Raw genomic sequence first — 20,269 nt, forward strand, 5'->3', positions numbered from 1 at the left:
CTATAGATGGTCTTTTTTTTTTTTTTTTTTTTTTTTGTATTGTATTGGGTTTTTTTTATTATTATTTTTTAACGACCATGTATAGTCAGGTGTTTGTTTGTTTTTTGTAATGTTTCTTTCTTCATAAACATGGTCATTTAAAAAAATGCTTAACTATACATGTTTGTTTAAAAAAAAAAGTGGTCGTTTAAAAAAAAACAAAAAAACGCCTTACACTACATGGTCGTTTGAAAAAAAAAAAAAGCCTTTCGGGTTGACATTACGATACATGTTCATTTTTAGAAAAATACCTTACTATACATGGTTATTTTTTATTTTATTATTTTTTTAATAAAAGCTTTACCACTATTCATAATTATTTACAAAAAAATAAGCAGTCTTACTATACTTTTTTTTTTTTTTTTTTTAAGAAAAATAAACACTTTATTCAGGGAATTTGATACAGTCAATTGTCATTGCTGCACTGCTAATGTGAAGGAAATGTGGTTTGTGTCAAATCTGTTGGCCCTCTGTGGGCCCTGCTGGCTCAGGGGCCCCAAGCAATTGCCTGCCTTGCCGAATGGCAAACGACACCTACACTTTTTGTTCTGAGAAAAATAAAAACTTACAGTTTGTGGACTCCACTTTGAGAACCAGTTTTAAGTGTGTGTGTGTGTGTTGGGGTACTTGATGAGCATGAAGAATTGCAAGACTGATTTGTTCTTTAAAAGCAGACAAAATGCTTTAACTTTTTTTTTTTTCCTGCAAATGTTCTGTGTTCACCTCATGCGCTTTTTCTGATCTTGGTTTTGTGCAAATAAAAAATATTTAATCTATCCTCATGTGGTGTGGTTTGTGTTGACCAACACTTTTTTTTTTTTTAACAACCATGTATAGTAAGGCGTTTTTCTTTTTTAAACACGGCCACTTTTTTTTTTTTTTTGAACGACCATGTATAGTAAGGCGTTTTTCTTTTTTAAACACGGCCACTTATTTATGTATTTATTTATTCATTTATTCATTTATTTATTTATTTTTTTGAACGACCATGTATAGTAAGGCGTTTTTCTTTTTTAAACACGGCCAATTTTTTTTTTTTTTTTTTTTTTTTTGAACGGCCATGTATAGTAAGGCGTTTTTCTTTTTTAAACACGGTCAAATTATAATTATTATTTTTTTGAACGACCATGTATAGTAAGGCGTTTTTCTTTTTTAACACGGCCACTTTTTTTTTTTTTTTGAACGACCATGTATAGTAAGGCGTTTTTCTTTTTTAAACACGGCCACTTTTTTTTTTTTTTTTTTTTTTTTTGGAACAACCATGTATAGTAAGGCGTTTTTCTTTTTTAAATACGGCCACTTTTTGTTTTTTTTTGTTTTTTTTTCGAACGACCATGTATAGTAAGGCGTTTTTCTTTTTTAAACACGGCCACTTTTTTTTTTTTTTTTTTTCGAACGACCATGTATAGTAAGGCATTTTTCTTTTTTAAACACGGCCACTTTTTTTTTTTTTTTTTTTTTCGAACGACCATGTATAGTAAGGCGGTTTTCTTTTTTAACACGGCCACTTTTTGTTTTTTTGTTTTTTTGAACGACCATGTATCGTAAGGCGTTTTTCTTTTTTAAACACGGCCACTTTTTTTTTTTTTTTTTTTTCGAACGACCATGTATATAGTAAGGCGTTTTTCTTTTTTAAACACGGCCACTTTTTGTTTTTTTGTTTTTTTGAACGACCATGTATCGTAAGGCGTTTTTCTTTTTTAAACACAGCCACTTTTTTTTTTTTGAACGACCATGTATCGTAAGGCGTTTTTGTTTTTTAAACACGGCCACTTTTTTTTTTTTTTTCGAACGGCCATGTATAGTAAGGCGTTTTTCTTTTTTAACACGGCCACTTTTTTTTTTTTTTTTTTTGAACGACCATGTATAGTAAGGCGTTTTTCTTTTTTAAACACGGCCAATTTTTTATTATTTATTTTTTTTTTAAACGGCCATCCATAGTAAGACGTTTTTCTTTTTTAAACACGGCCACTTTTTTTTTTTTTTTTGAACGACCATGTATAGTAAGGCGTTTTTCTTTTTTAACACGGCCACTTTTTGTTTTTTTGTTTTTTTGAACGACCATGTATCGTAAGGCGTTTTTCTTTTTTAAACACGGCCACTTTTTTTTTTTTTTTTTTTCGAACGACCATGTATAGTAAGGCATTTTTCTTTTTTAAACACGGCCACTTTTATTTTTTTTTTTTTTTCGAACGACCATGTATAGTAAGGCGTTTTTCTTTTTTAACACGGCCACTTTTTGTTTTTTTGTTTTTTTGAACGACCATGTATCGTAAGGCGTTTTTCTTTTTTAAACACGGCCACTTTTTTTTTTTTTTTTTTTCGAACGACCATGTATATAGTAAGGCGTTTTTCTTTTTTAAACACGGCCACTTTTTGTTTTTTTGTTTTTTTGAACGACCATGTATCGTAAGGCGTTTTTCTTTTTTAAACACAGCCACTTTTTTTTTTTTGAACGACCATGTATCGTAAGGCGTTTTTGTTTTTTAAACACGGCCACTTTTTTTTTTTTTTTTTTTCGAACGACCATGTATAGTAAGGCATTTTTCTTTTTTAAACACGGCCACTTTTATTTTTTTTTTTTTTTCGAACGACCATGTATAGTAAGGCGTTTTTCTTTTTTAACACGGCCACTTTTTGTTTTTTTGTTTTTTTGAACGACCATGTATCGTAAGGCGTTTTTCTTTTTTAAACACGGCCACTTTTTTTTTTTTTTTTTTTCGAACGACCATGTATATAGTAAGGCGTTTTTCTTTTTTAAACACGGCCACTTTTTGTTTTTTTGTTTTTTTGAACGACCATGTATCGTAAGGCGTTTTTCTTTTTTAAACACAGCCACTTTTTTTTTTTTGAACGACCATGTATCGTAAGGCGTTTTTGTTTTTTAAACACGGCCACTTTTTTTTTTTTTTTCGAACGGCCATGTATAGTAAGGCGTTTTTCTTTTTTAACACGGCCACTTTTTTTTTTTTTTTTTTTCGAACGACCATGTATAGTAAGGCGTTTTTCTTTTTTAACACGGCCACTTTTTTTTTTTTTTTTTTTTTAACGACCATGTATAGTAAGACGTTTTTCTTTTTTAAATACGGCCACTTTTTTTTTTTTTTCGAACGACCATGTATAGTAAGGCGTTTTTCTTTTTTAAACACGGCCAATTTTATTTTTAGTTTTTTAACGACCATGTATAGTAAGGCGTTTTTCTTTTTGAAACACGGCCACTTTTTTTTTTTTTTGAACGACCATGTATAGTAAGGCATTTTTCATTTTTAAACACGGCCACTTTTTTTTTTTTTTTTAACGACCTTGTATAGTAAGGCGTTTTTCTTTTTTAAACACGGCCAATTTTTATTTTTTATTTTTTATTTTTTGAACGACCATGTATAGTAAGGCGTTTTTCTTTTTTAAACACGGTCAAATTATTATTATTTTTTTTTCAACGACCATGTATAGTAAGGTGTTTTTCTTTTTTAAACACGGCCACTTTTTTTTTTTTTTTTTTTTTTTTGAACTACCATGTATAGTAAGGCGTTTTTCTTTTTTAAACACGGCCAATTTTTTTTTTATTTATTTTTTTTTAAACGGCCATCCATAGTAAGACGTTTTTCTTTTTTAAACACGGCCACTTTTTTTTTTTATTTTTCGAACGACCATGTATATATAGTAAGGTGTTTTTCTTTTTTAAACACGGCCACTTTTTTTTTTCTTTTTTCCGAACGACCATGTATAGTAAGGCGTTTTTCTTTTTTAAACACGGCCACTTTTTTTTTTTTTTTTTTTTTTTGAACGACCATGGATAGTAAGGCGTTTTTCTTTTTTAACACGGCCACTTTTTTGTTTTTGTTTAGTTTTTTTGAACGTCCATGGATAGTAAGGCGTTTTTCTTTTTTTAACACGGCCACTTTTTTTATTTTATTTTTATTTTTTTGAACGACCATGTATCGTAAGGCGTTTTTCTTTTTTAAACACGGCCACTTTTTTTTTTTTGAACGACCATATATAGTAAGGCGCCCTACTGCACATGGTTTGTATGTTTAACTGTGCCTGGGTCCAATAGTGCGGTGCGCCTTTGTGTGTGTTAAATACAGAAATAGCACCCGTAACTGAGACTCCGCCTTTTAATGACCTTATGGTCGTGAAAGTACGTAAGTATTTAATATCGTGAATCTTGTATAATTTATTTCATTTTTCTTGCTTAATTTACACACGGAAATCATACTGTGCACATACGTAGAAAATATTCACTATCCATGTGTGTCTATAAATAAACATTTTAGCAATGCAATGTTTAGTAATTGTGTTCAATAGCTTGTCAGTTTTCTCTTTTCTACTTTGAAATGATTGGCTTTGGCCTGATGTCTGTGCATACAGTGAGAGGGTAATTAATTAATGTTAATGTTCTTGGCAAATTATACACCCCCACCCCTTGTCAAAGTGTCTCATTGTGGCACAAACTGTTGGTGGAACAAGTTCAGTCCAGACAGACTGTTGACTCAATGACGGATTTGAGGAGGAAATGCAACTTGGAAAACTTTTTTTTTTTTAGTCTGGGTGCACTTTAGATCCCAGTATGGTATTACATAACAGTTGAATGCAGACTTTCCTTACAGGTGAGGGGGCCGACTAACAAGAAAAGATCGGAGAGTTGCATGAAAAGGTACAATGGCCTTTCTCACCTGTCAGTCGAGATGTTTGAAACGGAAGTACATATTGGGTTTCACATCCGTGTGAAAAACTGAAAGACTTCAATGATACACAGTTTGGTATCTTGCAGATGATTGTCCTTCGTTTATTTACATCATCATCATACACGATAAACCAAAACATTCAAAATTGCAAATGCAAATGGCTGGGAATGAGAATTTCAACCGACCGCTCACACATGAGACTGAGCTGAATGTTGACTTTTCAGTTGTGGCCGCTCTCCTCGGTTGAAGACGTCTCCATCTCAGTTTCTGCTTGATCGGTTTCAAAGACTGGATTGCTCTGTCCCTGCCTGTGCCGCCTCTGAACCGCTTCAAAAATTTGAAGAACCTTCCAAACAGACAATACGTGTGAGTGTTCGATTTATGAGAGAGAAATATCAGAGGGAACAGCTACCTTGGATTTCGGGATAAGACCCACTCGGAAGAAACCGATGTGCCCGGTTTCAATCTTAGTGCAGTCTACCACAGTGGATGCGATGTTCTCTGGTGATGGTCCGTCACATAAAACTCCATCTACCTAAAAATGTCAAATGGTGAACATGGAATTACCAGGACATGAAAAGAAACAACTAATTACGTTAATAGATCCAATCCATTTTAGCCACCTTGTCTCCCAGCTTGGCATAAACTTGGTTGTGGTGGGTCGTGTCTGCTTCTCCTGTAGGGTTGGCTGAGGTCACAGCAACAGGCCCCACCTGAAATAAACACGTCTTTACACTTGTTGGCTTCAATATTAGGTACAAGCAAAGCCAGTGTCAAGCTCAATGCCTATGGGCCATTTCCGACATGCCAAGTTCTTTTTTGTTCAATCTGGGTCATGTCCATTGCTCTTACTAGATCTATGAGGTGTGTGGCCACAGAACAGTCTGGGTTCCTGATAGCAATACTTTGACAAGTCCCGATGTGTTTGGCAGCATCTCCTAAACCAAAGGCATCCAACCATGGGCCTGTGTAAGAGTACACCAAACAGCAGTTTTTTATATATAGTGAAAAATTGGTTGGTCATCAACCAATTGGTCAATAATGGTCAAAACACATGAACACACACCTCTCGGTATAACCATGCTGATGGATGACGGCCACGCAGCCTCCATGAAGTCAAGGAGCAGGGGACTCAGCAGGTGTCGGACTGGGTCAAGCTGCTTGATGGAGGACAGCCACAGGGACATGGGTCGGTCCTGTGCCTGCTTCTTCACTCTACGGCAAAGACAAATGATGTAGATGCAACACTTTGATTTGGTCACAGCATGTGTGTGGGACTTGAGTCACATGAGTTGGCTCAAGTCCAGCTTTTTCTTTCCAATTTAAGGACTTGCTTAGCTTAAGTAAAACTGTTGAAAAACTATTGGCTTTGATTTTAAGTACATGAAGTCTCAACTCTTTGTCTTGTCACCGAAATAAGTTATTTTGTGTGTAGCGCATGCCTGAACCAAGTAACATAAAGTGATGATGATTACATTGTGATCTAAGGATTACATTTCAAATAAGGAAAAAGAGAATATCAACATGCAAGATGCTGCTCAAAAAGACAACAAACACGATATCGAACTTCCTCTGTCACTATAAAACCCACAAAGACAAGTAAGCTATGTTAGCTTCACACTTAAGCTAACATAGCTTATGTTAGCTTCACACTTTAGCTAACATAGCTTAGCATAGATTGTCAAACATGAACTAAACTTTGTCAATTATGTTTCCTATGTCACTGTAAAACCCACAAAGACAAGTAAGCTATGTTAGCTTCACACTTTAGCTAACATAGCTTCGTAAGCTTCACACTTTAGCTAACATAGCTTAGCATAGATTGCCAAACATGAACAAAACTTCATGTCAGTTATGCATTAAATTGAGGAAACAAAGTCATAGAAAATACTTTGGCTTTGGAAATATAAAAAAAAAAAAAAATGATGTGACAGTGTAACCAATTAATACAAGTACAGATAGGGCGACTGTGCGCAAAGTGGCTACTGTGTGAATATATGTTGTGACGGAGTTGTGCATGACTTGACTGTTGACTTGCTTAACCCAAGTCACGACCTTAGCGGGGACTCAACTTGACTAGTTTAATTTGTACCACAGTAACTTGGAACTAGCTTGAAACTTGAAGGATAAGACTCGTCTGCTTCAGCCACAGAATCGTACGAATACAAACTGTTAATATGGAGCAATACTTTCAAACAACTTTACTTGTATGCTTTGACAACCGCATCGGGCCTGTTGCAAGCTGCCACCAGCACATAGACAGTGTCAGTCGGGATGCCGCATATTCCACCATTCTTCATGATGTCTAGAGGAGATATGAGAGAGCTGTATGATAAAGTCGGTTTTCCTCTACAGTCCGTTTAGTAGAACTGCTTGTGAGTGCTTTCATTTTGTATTTCCTTGACTGTTTTCGGAGTTCTCTCTTATTGACCCAAAAGAAAACTAACCAGTACTCAAGGTATGACGTTACAAGTAAAAGCTAAAATCTCCAAAAATTCTGAAATTCTATCGTATCATACCTGCAATTTGTTGAACCGATGTGGCCTTGTGAGATGGCAGATGTGGACAGATATGAGCGCCTCTACCAACCCCACTCAGCCTTATCAAAGGTTTCCCAAGGGGGATCTGAGGTGACTGGAAGGTGCTGTTGAAAATGTGAGCCACAAAACAATAAAAACTGACAAGGCCAAAGATAATGCTGACTCCCGTGTCATATCCATAAGGCAGCGCATCGAGCGCATCCAGCAGGAAGCTGATGATGACAAGTTGGAAGGTGAGCGCGTAGACGAACCATCCGACGTTTACAAACAACGCCACAGCTATCACTAAACCATTAAACATCAGGAATCCGATAATGCCGACGGCCACGTTAAAACCTCTAGCGCCGGCGTACAACCCTCCGTATCGTGTCGAGCCCCACACCGCCCACATCACGCCGTAGAGCAGAAATACGGTGCTCTCGAAGGTCTTTCCTCGTGAGAAAGCGACCGAGCCACAGAGCAGTTGCAGGACCCCGCCGGCGACCACCACCCAGGGCAGCGCCAGCACAGACAACACTACCTTCTCCTCGACTGTGGCCGCCATAGCAAAAGTAGCTAGTACGCTGCATGCATAGCCCAACACCTCCGCATCTGCGTATTTGGAGTACCCCAAGTGTGGCGCATGGAGCTCCTTGTCATGGGGTCGAACAGTGAGGACCCTCATCCTGGTTACTAAGGCTTTAAAAATGCTCTTCCCCGTAGGGATCATTTTAGTAGAGACCATGTTGTATGTTGTTACGAAAAGCATACACGCAGAGCCGATAAATATAAGCGCTTGTACACCCTGACTTCCTTTCTGGAAGAATCCTTGAGGTTGAGAAGCAATTGCTATACAATAAGCGACAAATAACAGATAGTAGATGGCTTCCACTAAGCTTTTCTGACAGGTAAACAGACTCAGGATGAAGAAAATCACGGAGAAGACAACTGGGAAAGGAACGGGTGAGTGGGTCTCGATGGAGTAAAACGACAGGAGGGCACTGTAGCCCTCCGCGAACTTCAGCACAGCTGCTAAACCGTAAAAAGTCGCAGAGAGTGGCTCCAAGGCTCGGTAGAAGAGGATGCACGAGCCAAGCTGGAACATGCCAGCTGTCCACAGCCAGGGGACGTGGCCAACAGTAAGCCGAGGGACCACACCTAACAGAGGACTGGCTAACACCGAGGCTGACAGCAAGTTCATCACCACGCCAACTGACGCAAGATCATCACACCCGTGCCGCGTCTCAGTCGTCAACTCGGCTTTTGCCTTCAGGCCAATCCCGGGAAGTTCCACTTTCCCTTGCGTAATAATGGACAACAAACACCCTAAACCAAAGTAACTACCCACAAGACAAACCAGAAGGTAATTTGCCGCCGTGGCAACTTTACCGAAACCTTCAGCCGATAGGCTAGCGATTTGATGGGTGCATGCTAAGCTAATGCTAATGGCTACGATGAACAAAACCACCTTTCGGACTAGCAGCGCGACAACAGCGATGACGAATAGGGCCAAGGCAAATGCGGCCAAGCCAGGGACCAGCGAGGACCGGAGGTCTTTGGGCTCAAGCACACCCTGTCCTGCCAGTATGTAGACCAGACTGGAGGCGCACCACAGGGCTGAAACTGTCAGACACAGGGAGGAGAACAGCTGCACCCTGGACAGGCTCCGACACACACCTGCAACAAAACACAGCGCAATTTACTATGTTCAGACTTTTGATAGATTCAATCTGTATTTAGATACTTAAAAAAAAAAAAATCAATAATAACAAACCTGCGTAAGCTACAATGGCGGCAATCAAGAGCAGTAGAACCCCCAGTGCAGTTTGGGGGATGAAATCATTTTGAGGAGAGCCGCCATAGTTGTTGACCAACAGTAGCAGAGAACCTGAAGACAAAAGGATGGGATGATTCCGTTTCATTCATATAAGTTTAAATACAAATAGGAGAAAATGTAGCAAGCACAAAACAACATTAGCATAACAGTGTTGGTTGGCTATTCATTCACTGCCATTGACGGCTATAGACGTCAAAAATCCATTTTAAACCTGGCAGAGTTTTAATTACAAATAGTGTGAGGTACCACTTTTTTTCAGACTGATACCAGTACTCAACTCTTGAGTAGTGACCGATACAGACACCAAGTTCCAGCACTACTAGTACTTTTGATACATAAAATCCCATAAAAAAAAGATAAATAATTTGAAAGAAAGACCTCTACATCCCAATACAGCATTTTCCCTTAAATTTGTATGACATTCATGACAATTTTCTATTCTTCTAATTTCTAGTTCCTGATTTTAAAATGGCCGCAAGTGGGAAGCCAATATTGGAATCAGCCACCATCGCGGCTAGCGATTTCTTGACATCGACACAAAATAAAATACTGTACATACATATATAATCTGTCTCTCTGTCTGTCACTATCTGTCTGTCTCTCTCCTAAACAACAGTATAGGCCTACTGTTGGTATAAATATGATATAATGATATAAATAATGTTTGATTATCAACATTTAGATAATAAAAAAAAGTATAACAAAGTCAAATCTAAATATATGAAGTTTGTTTTGCAAAAATAGTTCAGTAATTTAACTTTTAAGCTTTATGTCAATATGTCTTAGCATGTTTCCGAGGGTTGTATTCAACCTTCAATTAAATATTACACTTTCATTCAAATTAATGTAAATCACTTTTGAATTGAAAAAAAAAAAAAAAAAAAAGGCTTACCACCAGAGATGCCCAGTATGCCAACGGACACATGCAGCTGAGCCATTGCACAGAGAGAAAGCGAGAGAAGTGGAAACACCCAGCTGCACTTTATACGGACCTGTGTGGCATCATCATGCACACGTCACAACCACAAGTGTCGTATTACGCACACAAAATCATGATCAGCCTATATAGTTTCTGTTATGTATTATATTTAATCAATTATTTTCATGTTTTCTAACAATAATAATAGTAGAATAACAGACTAATAGTACCATGACTAAAAAAATAAATAAAAATCTTACCAAGTTAAGACATAGTGATGAAGACATGTACAGTTCTTTAAATCATGTGAATGTGAAATAGTGAAGTAAGCAGGAAAAAAAAACATCAATACAAAGTTGCATTGTTCACTGGAAAACAAGAAAATGGGAATGGGAGGAATGATTCAGCATATTTGTGTACCAAAAGTGTGCACTGTGGATGGCATGAGGTCATACTGTATGGTGGGAGGAGACGGGCTCGGAGAAGTAAATAAAAGAGAGCGTTCACCTACCGAGTGTCACAAATCTTCCTGGAGAAGTCGACTGATCACACAAATTGTGCAGACCTGTTCAAGGTGAGATTGTTTTTGTGCTCTGTGTTCAGCTTTGTAATGTTTACACACCAAATTGATTCAATAGTTGATTTGATGTACTGTTAGAAATACCAAGGTCACATTGTTTGTTTATTTATTTGAAAGGGAAAGGATAAATTGATAAATTTACTGGTTTTATACTTAATAGTAAATTGCCTTTGCAACTTGACTTCACTTGAGGCAGCACACGAGCCACCTTATGCATTTTTAATGTTAAATAAACCTTTTACTGGTCTTTTTAAACGTTTTGTTAAATTACAGTGGGACTTCCAATTCATTTAGATTTCAACAGCAAAAACATCCTGCAGGAAATACTTGATTTTGAATTCAAATCTTCACCATAATATATATATATATATATATATATATATATATATATATATATATATATATATATATATATATATATATATATATATATATATATATATATATATATATATATATATATGTATATATTAATGATTTATATCCAGTGTTGCCAGTTTCCTTGAAAAAGTAACTTACTTTATTGATTACTTGAATTTAAAAGCAATTTTGTTGTTACTTTACTGATTATTTGATTTTAAAAATAACTTGTAACTTTACTGATTACTTGATTCCAAAAGTAGATTACAAGTTACTTTCTTAGTAACATGCCAACAATTCTGCTTAATATAAAAATGACAAGTGATTGTTTTCCAGTACTTTATTGGAAGTGCATTTTGTAAGCTATTTTTATTAGTTACTTAAAATGGCCGCCATTAAAGAGTTACCGGCAATACTGATTATATCAACAGTTTTTAAAAGTAACTAACTTTCAGCAGATGCCAACAATTCCGCTTAATGTAAAAAAAATAACAACTGGTTTTGCCAATAACTATTGGAAGTGCATTTCATAACACACTTGTATTAGTTACTCAAAATGGCTGCCATGATCGATTCACTGATTCTATCAACACTGTTTAAGTCGATTAAAACAATACAAACATAACACAGCTCTTAATAAACTTGTTTACATGCTCAGTTCCATTTATCCCAACTAACGCTATTTGAGAAGTTAGCAAAGCGTCAAAGCACACTTTGTGATTTTTGTCCCCTCTACTTCTCCGTCTACTCCCAAACCACATTTGTGACGCTTGTTAGCAGATCCCTGGTTCATGTGTTGTGTGGTTGCTATTGACGACATGCATCATCATTACTCTGGAGACCACACCTGACATTGTGTGTGTACCTGCATGTGTGCGTGTGTGTGTGTTAGCAGAGCCATGGCAAAACGCGTCGCCATCATTCTCTCGGGCTGCGGCGTCTACGACGGCACGGAGATCCACGAGGCCTCCGCTGTCCTCGTTCATCTGAGTCGCGCTGGAGCCAAAGTAAGATGCTTCAAAAGTGTGCTTGTCAGGTGGCAAAAATACGCTGTACTTAAGTATAACAAGTATGAGTTGAGTTCATGTACTTACATAAAAAAGTACAGATTGTAATAAGTTGTCAGAAAAATAACTAATATTGTTGTACAGGTAACTGAAAAATATACTTGAGTACAGTACAGAAGTACTGTATAGCACAGGTGAAATCCCATAGGTGAAATTAACAGGTGAAATGGCTGCCCCAGGCACGCATGTTTGCACCAAACCAAGATCAGATGCACGTTGTGGATCATTGTGAGGGGAAGCCTTCGGACGGCAAAAGAAACGTCCTGCGGGAGAGCGCCCGAATCGCCAGAGGGGACATCACCGATTTGGCCGACTTGGATGTTTCGGAGTTCGACGCTGTCATCGTCCCTGGTGAGATTTCATCTCATCTCACTCTGAGTGGCACCTTGATTTTTTTTGTTTGTTTGTTACAAGTTAAACCAATGAAGGAAACCGGTTGAAAAACAGACCCAAAACTTTAAAAAAAAAAAAAAAAAAAAAAAGGAAGATAAATCTTGGAGGGGGGAATCCATAAATATATTGTGTCCTTTATTTTGACCATGACTGTCGGAAGGCATGAGTTTTATCAAAAAATATACTTTTTTGAAACAAAATAAATTCATTATTCATGTTTGTAATTTTGTTTAATTAAAGCAATAATAGTTTCATAATAATAATAATCACAATCATAATAATATTTAAAAAAATAATTATTATTGTTATTATTTATCAAATGTATTATTATCATTATTATTATTACTATTATTAATTTATAATTTATTATTTATAAAATGTAATAATAATAATAATAATAATAATAATAATATTGTTATCATGAAACTTTATTATTCTTGCTTTAATTAAACTAAATTAAAAACATGAATAATTAATTTATTTTTGTTTCATAAAAGGATATTTTTATATCTTAAAACATATTATATAATAATAATATTTAATGATAATAATAATAATAATAATAATAATAATAATAATAATAATAATAATAATTATTATTATTATTATTATTATTATTAGAAATGAGATAGGCGCCAGCACTCCCCGCGACCCTTGTGAGGTATAAGCGGTCAGGAAAATGGATTATTATTATTAGAAACATTTGTCTAGTAAAAATGATATATTGTTGATTTTGACTGTTGCCAGAAATAAATTAACAAATGAATGAATGAATCAATGAATTAATTAATTAGTATTATTATTATTATTTATTTATTTATTTTTATTACATTTGTATTTGGCTTACTGGTTGTTTACGATTGGCTGGCAATCAGTCGAGGGTGTACCTCGCCTACTGCCCAAAGCCAGCTAGATAGGCTGCAGCACCCCCCGCGACCCTTGTGAGGAATAAGCAGTAAAGAAAATGGATGGATGGATGGTTGTTTACTTTTGGAGAGGTGCTCATTTGTTTTGGTGATTAATTTGAATTTGGGGGGGGGGAGCTGAATCTTCAGTATATGTTCCCTGTTTTTGAGGTGGTTTTGGAGTGGCGAAAAACCTGAGTGACTGGGCAGTGAAGAACAAGGACTTCAGCATCCATCCAGACGTGGAGAAGACCCTGACGGATTTCCACAAAGCAGGAAAGCCGCTGGCCATGTGCTGCATCGCTCCCGTCCTCGCCGCCAAAATCCTGCCCGCTTGTGAGCTGACAGTGGGGCACGACAAGGAGAGCGACATGTGAGCGATTCGATCGGTCGCCATCACGCACGCGCAACTTGTAACGGGCTCGCTCTCGACCCTCTCTCAGGTGGCCGTACGCCCAGACGGCGGGCGTCTTAAGGGAGATGGGCTGCACGCACGTGAACACGCACGTGGAGCGGGCGCATGTCGACGTCCGACGCAAACTGGTCACCACGCCGGCTTTCATGTGCCACGCCCCCATTCACAAGATCTTCGATGGGATCGGCGTCATGGTTCAAGAAACGCTGAAACTGGCTTGAGAAGCCTTCAAAGACTCTTTTGTGGTCTTTTCATAAAATCCATTGATTGTATTTTTTAAATCTTACAGATGAATATTGATTTTCAGTAAACATGTTAGCTAACAAAACCATCACTTTTCTCTCATTGCTTTTGTTCAACAATAGCACGAGCACACGTACAAATGAAATTCTGAGGATGGCGAGAATTTCTTATCAAAAAGATATCTAAACGAATAACCGATTATAAAAATATCGATTAATTTGATCATAATTTGGTGTTGAGTTGCCCTTTAATTTAATACTCTTTTAATATTTTATTTGCTGTTGTTTTGCTTATAGTGTGCTTCTACTTCATGAATGATGCTATATATCACGCTAGCTAACAGCCAATCAGAACCAACACCGTTTTGCATAGTGTGACTGACGGCCCAATCACCTCTAAAAAGCACAATAACACAAACATTGCTTGATTCTTCACAATTCTAAATGCTGCTTTTTACTTAAGTTTGTTCTGCTTGTATTATGAATGTGTTGTTGAGCAAGGTTGTGGATGTGTGCATTATACCTATTATGTGAAACCATGACTGTGGATGGTATGAAAAAAAAAAAAAAAAAAAAAAGACTTCTCACCTTGTTTGCTTGATGTGGTTTGAAATTGATGAATTTAATTGCCATATGGCCGTCCAACCCTTCTCAGAGTCGTTTGAAGGTTACTTAACATTTATGCTAATTTCTGTTAGCCAGTCCATTGTAATTCGTGTTATGTGTTAGCATAAAATTCGCAGACTTTCATTAGGTGACATTACATGGTTGTTAAATGATCTCTTTCTTTCTGCATCCCATAATATTGTTGATGTCCCAAACTACATAATCCAAGAGTTTATTTCAGAGTAGTTATAAAGATGGGGCAATACAATGTTTACAATTTTGATCACAGTTGAAACATCGTAGTCACACATAAAGAATGACAGTACTGTATCATCAAGAGATAACTAAAAAGTTACTTCTGTTGACGTTAGCAAGTCAAATCTTACTGTGTTTGTTGTGAGAAGTGTTTGAATTGGTCCGTTCCACAAACCACAAGCGTTGCATGGAATCTCCTAGGACGGTCGGGATCCTGAAAGCAGATTCCAGATCAGGACATTGAAAATATTTCATACGAAGCTCGCCTCACCTCTGTTGGGTACGCGCGGGTGGGAACGTAACGCATGACAAAACCACAACGCCTCTTCCGGGATGTGTTGGCGTCGCTGGCATGCACGAGAAGGCCGTCGTGGATCTGTTCATGAAGAGGTTGTTGTGTCTTAAATATTGCGATTCTTGAACGGCCCTCTGAAGGAAATCAAATGCTCACTTACGGACATCTGTCCAGCAAAAAGGGGACAGAGGACCGCCCGGTCAGTTTGGAGCAGCTCCGCTGGGATCTCCTGGTTGACTGTCAGCATGTTTCCAGGCCGCATGGCCTGGCGATGGGGAAACATGCCACAACTGTGGCTACCTGTACACGTTTGTAAGAAGCACAAACAAGTCTTTAGTAGCCCTATGGTAAACCAAACAGGAAGTCCACCATCTTGGTTTACTTTGGAATTTGTCACCATTATTTTTGGCCTTTTATACAGGTAATATTTTAACGTACCCGGGATAACCTGAAGGGCTCCGTTCTCTTTCAGCGAATCATCTAGAGCCAGCCACACCGACAGCACGGGCCCACCAGCGATACCCCAATACCTGTGGACAACATTTATAGAAATCATCAGTTTCAAAGTAGATACGGGGATTTAAATAAATAAATACATAAATGAATAAAAATTGTGCCAGCGGGTACAAGTTAGGCCAAGGACAGCATGAGTTGCCCACAAGTTTGTTCTAAAAATAGCTCACCAGTGACGGGACATGTATTTATTTATTTATTTATTTATTTAAACTAGGGCTGTCAATCGATTAAATGTTTGAATCAAAATGACTTCAAGAATTAACTCATGATTAATCACAAACTAATCACACATTTCTGGTCTAAACGTATAATAAAATAAAATGTTTAATAAAATAAATACATATATTTTTTCCCTGTTTTTTCATACGCTTGTTAACACAAAAGTGGAAAATCATGTTAACCCATGGTTGTATCTTTTAGTTCATTTGATACAATAATTTCATCGTAATTCATAACGTTATTTGAATTTAGTTTAAAAAAAGTACTTACTGTTAAAAAAAAAAAAAAAAAAAAAGTGTGTGAGACATTTCTGTTGAGGTCATTTTTATGCCAGTAGATGGCATAAGCATTTCATGTTTGACATTGATGACAGCACAGTGCAAGGCGTTAATCGAGTTGCGACAAAACGTAACAACACTACACTTACGTTACGGAAGCGTAGAGCTGCCAATGTGGAGTAATCATTCTTGGCTGGAGAGTATGTTCGAACCTACTCGCAAATATGTTCGAACATACTCGCAAATACGTTTGAACATAACGGCAAATATATACTCAACTGCGTAAGCTCAATTGATTGCATTATGGGGCGAAAAATGACGAACCTAAATAATGCACGGCAGACATAATAAATCGTAAAAGTGACGAATGAACACTGTTTTTTGTCTACTTAATTTTCTAATGAATTGGTACTGTGGCCGAAATGCCTAAAAAATGGGTTTTTGTTTTCACTCGCGCATGCACAAACAATAACCCGTGGCATTATGGGAAGGTATGCTAAATTTGTAGCATGTAACCTAGATGTACATTCGAACATATTTGCGAGTATGTTCGAACGCATTTGCGAGTATGTTCGAACGCATTTGCGAGTATGTTCGAACGTATTTGCGAGTATGTTCGAACGTATTTGCGAGTATGTTCGAACGTATTTTTGACTATGTTCGAACATATTTGCGAGTATGTTCGAACGCATTTGCGAGTATGTTCGAACGCATTTGCGAGTATGTTCGAACATATTTGCGAATATGTTCCAACATATTTCAATATGTTCAAACATATTTGCGAGTATGTTCGAACATACTCGCCAGCCAAAAATGTTGACTCCACAGTGGCAGCTCTATGTTTCATCTAAATCTGGATTTAAATCATGTTTGTAGTTTGTCGAAACTCACCTCATATCCTGATGCCAGGCCACATACGGCAGTTGGTCCGCCGGAGTCGTGTCTGCCGGGTATTTGCAGATGAAGCGGGAATCCAGCAGGATTATGTCAGGGCCTAAGATGGCTTTCAGCACTTGCAAGATGCGAGGATGTTTGGTCAGGCCCATGACCCAAGGATACTGAAGGTGAATGTTATGAAGGCTGTACTGGGTGTAGTTTTCACCTGGTGACAAAAAAAAAAAACAATCACAAATCCACCTGTAATGTACATAATGACTATGAATACGTTACCAAATTCCTTTTCCAGCTGTGCAAAGGCAAGCGTGGCCTCCCTCAGCTCGCCGTCGGTCAACACCGGCACGCCCGAGAGGAAGCCCTGCTGCTCGTACGTCTCCAGGAGCTGGCCTGGCGATGTAGTCATGTCTGCTAAAGACTGTTCCATCAAACTATTTTATGTATTTGTCATAAGGCCCACCTACACCGCAGGGAAAACACATTACAGTACACGCAAACTTGTTTTTTTCTTCATTCAATGTTCAATTCATCTCTTTGTACGACAGTCAAGCATAGCAATGGAAATCCGCACGTACCTGCTTGTCTTCTTCGCAAACTCTCCGGTTGTGTTCTCATTTTTATAGTGTTGTGAGAAACTTGTGGAAATTCATCTGTCATCTCGTTAAAATGGAAATCCATCTGATGAGAAATTCAATCCCCCCCGCGACTGACAAGGAAGAGGAAAATCCATGACATCCGTGATACTGTGACGCACACGCTGGTGGATTCCAGAGAAAGCTCCCCTTTCACACACCTTGCACCTGTTTTACTTCATCTCCGCTCAAAGGGAGGATTATTTTTCTAACTACCAGGAATAAAAAAACAATTTTTCCTTCTCAGTAAAAGTTATCAGGTGTCCTTGTTTTGCTGCACTAGAGCTTCCTTGGACTGAACCATTTGTTTGATACACGTTCCCAAATTTCCCCATTGTGGTGCGAATAAAGTTTCACTAAGCTTTTGACATCATCACAACCTTATATGCAAGAATGTAATCTGATAAATTTGCCAGCTTGGAGTGGAATGATGGCAACCATGCACACCATTTAATTAATAATACCATCAATGACTATACTTTTAGTCGAAAATGACAGCAGCAAAACAGACTAGCTGTAATATAATAGAGAAAAACAGATTTATAAATCCAAGTACAAAATGATTCTCACTCTTTTTCCTAACATGTACAGTATATTCATTGTGAATGTATTTAGTTAGTTGGAATGCTTGAAAAATCTGGTGGAAAATCTTACAATATTCATAATGTATTATCATAAAAAGGCATGTATATAAACTCATTATTAAAAAAACAACAGTCATGAATGTATTAGGCCTACAACAAACAAATATAAATATAAAAGAGTGTATAGCATTTTATTAAATAACAGTTGATCAACCAATTAATATTGTTCAGACTGCTATTTTTAGAAACCTTGATACGAGAATGTTCATGATCATTAATAAATGGACTAGTGACCTACATGAAAAAGCTAAAAAGCTTTTCTCCATTAGAGACATTGTATGTTATCAAGGTAAAAAAACAAAACAAAACAATAAAACATAAGTAAAACAAAAAGTCAAGGGGGAGTCTAGTTAAACATTAACAATGAGTTTGTAATATGAATTAAACAACAAAATCCAACCATTTGTATCCATCTTGAGGCGGCCATTTTGCCACTTGTCGACTGAAAACGACATTACAGTTGCTCAGATAACGAGCAATCATGGCTCAGCTTGTGAATGTCACATGACCAAACTCAGAAAACAGCTGAGCCTTGATTGGTCGTTTCCTGATCACTGAGTAACTGCGATGCCATTTTCAGTTGACAGCAAGTTGCAAAATGAGCCCTGAGATGGATTAAATGATGGATTTTGCTGCTTTGCTTTGTTCCTATTCCATAAACGCGGAATACTGTGTTTAAACTAGTGCACCATAAAGAACATTTTTGACTTGACTTTACTCATCATATTACTTTTCCTGAAGACAAATAAACAACAATAATGACAGTAAAACAAAATTATTTCATATATAATATTTATAATATAATAAATATTTACAGCATATATATTTTTAGATGAGCATGTTATAGGTATAGGTAATATTTACAATATAATCCTTATGATTGTCTGTTTTAGTCACATAACATTTGTTCTCGGACGCAAAAATCGTTACTCTCATTAAAAGTTAGGCATGAGCAGCTGCTCCTCTTCAATAGACATCACAGTAGATCCTTAAGCATAGACGTCTATATATGTATGAGCAAATATATGTGCAGTACGTGTGCACATACATATTTTTTTGAACATTAAAAACATGTTGAAACAATTATTTTCAGTATTTCATGCGGGCTTCCTGAGCCACAAAGAATAATTTCCGAGTGTCTGCTTTTGTCCTTCGTCATTCTTTTCCCCTATTTTGGTGCTTGGGACAGAGCGGGTGGTGCTGCTTTCTGGCGTCAGTCTGTGGCCGCTTGTCGCCCCCCTGTGGCTGAGATCTATTATTGCAGCGATGCACCAGCACTGGGTCCTTGGCGGGGGCTGTTTTTTTCAGCAGCAGCCTCTGCAGCATCTGCTTGTCCGATCGCTCCCGGCGGAAGTCGTCCTCGTACACTTTGAGCTGTGACCGATGATGGGGAAATAAATGACACATTTTCTTCCATTTTTATTACTTACTAAATATTTTGAATTGAATTCAAATGATGCCAAATTTGACATGATCAATACAGTGAAGGAAATAAATCTCATTTTCTTTTTAGTGATTGAGTAACTTCCTGGTCCTGTTGGCTCTCTGAGTGTGCGCCACAAATTCTGCATAGCAACAATGACCATGCATGCATGTGACCAGCAGGACGAATCTGAGCAAATCTAATGATCTGTTAACAAGACATTCCTTAAAAGGGACCCAAACCAAAAAAAATCTTGACAATAATATGTTCTATGCAGCCCCACTAGTCTAACTAAGGTATTCTGGTTAATATTGTGTTAGTGGAATATGAGTTAAGCAGCAAAATCCAGCAGTTTTTAATCAATATCAGAAGGCGGCCATTTTGTCACTTACTGTCGAGTGAAAATGACACCATAGCTGCTCAAGTCTCAGGTAACAACCAATCACAACTCAGCTTCAGAAACCAGGTGAGCTGTGATTGGTTGTTGCAAGTGTGATGTCATCTTTAGTCGACAGCAAGTGGCAAAATGGCTGCCCCCTGGATTTT

General features: G+C 37.3%; 4 protein-coding genes across 12 annotated transcripts in view; 1 reads left to right on the forward strand and 3 right to left on the reverse strand.

Moving 5' to 3' along the window:
• Positions 1–4,750: 4,750 nt before the first annotated feature.
• Positions 4,751–10,023, reverse strand: LOC144025814 (uncharacterized). The gene is made up of 9 exons (XM_077532157.1): positions 9,973–10,023; positions 9,018–9,131; positions 7,244–8,920; positions 6,930–7,029; positions 5,791–5,939; positions 5,577–5,689; positions 5,348–5,437; positions 5,137–5,259; positions 4,751–5,070 (listed from the first exon to the last, which is right to left on the reverse strand). Exons 1-9 carry the CDS (start codon positions 10,016–10,018, stop codon positions 4,945–4,947), a joined length of 2,538 nt encoding a protein of 845 aa, XP_077388283.1. The 5' UTR covers positions 10,019–10,023; the 3' UTR covers positions 4,751–4,944.
• A 442-nt stretch (positions 10,024–10,465) lies between these two features.
• LOC144025815 (glutamine amidotransferase-like class 1 domain-containing protein 3, mitochondrial) lies at positions 10,466–14,091 on the forward strand. Of its 2 annotated transcripts, none has more exons than XM_077532158.1 (5): positions 10,466–10,573; positions 11,835–11,946; positions 12,186–12,357; positions 13,476–13,677; positions 13,748–14,091. In XM_077532158.1, the coding sequence occupies exons 2-5, from the start codon at positions 11,839–11,841 to the stop codon at positions 13,938–13,940; spliced, it is 675 nt and encodes a 224-aa protein (XP_077388284.1). In that variant the 5' UTR covers positions 10,466–10,573; positions 11,835–11,838; the 3' UTR covers positions 13,941–14,091. The 2 variants fall into 2 exon arrangements, with proteins under 2 accessions (XP_077388284.1, XP_077388285.1); XM_077532159.1 differs by having other exon boundaries at positions 10,537–10,573; positions 11,832–11,946.
• Positions 14,092–14,783: 692 nt separating this feature from the next.
• LOC144026274 (putative alpha-ketoglutarate-dependent hypophosphite dioxygenase) lies at positions 14,784–17,430 on the reverse strand. The gene is made up of 6 exons (XM_077532860.1): positions 17,301–17,430; positions 17,022–17,232; positions 15,556–15,647; positions 15,278–15,417; positions 15,094–15,198; positions 14,784–15,036 (listed from the first exon to the last, which is right to left on the reverse strand). Exons 1-6 carry the CDS (start codon positions 17,428–17,430, stop codon positions 14,950–14,952), a joined length of 765 nt encoding a protein of 254 aa, XP_077388986.1. The 3' UTR covers positions 14,784–14,949.
• A 1,645-nt stretch (positions 17,431–19,075) lies between these two features.
• The window catches only part of LOC144025567 (uncharacterized), a 162,341-nt gene continuing 161,147 nt past the window's right edge, over positions 19,076–20,269 (reverse strand). For all 8 annotated transcript variants that reach the window (XM_077531765.1, XM_077531764.1, XM_077531763.1 and 5 more), the window contains one exon: positions 19,076–19,674. In XM_077531765.1, the coding sequence (XP_077387891.1) occupies positions 19,456–19,674 (219 nt within the window). In that variant the 3' untranslated portion in view covers positions 19,076–19,455. The remainder of the gene's footprint in view (positions 19,675–20,269) is intronic.

Source organism: Festucalex cinctus, chromosome 9 (genome assembly GCF_051991245.1).
Source record: "Festucalex cinctus isolate MCC-2025b chromosome 9, RoL_Fcin_1.0, whole genome shotgun sequence".
Taxonomy (NCBI): domain Eukaryota; kingdom Metazoa; phylum Chordata; class Actinopteri; order Syngnathiformes; family Syngnathidae; genus Festucalex; species Festucalex cinctus.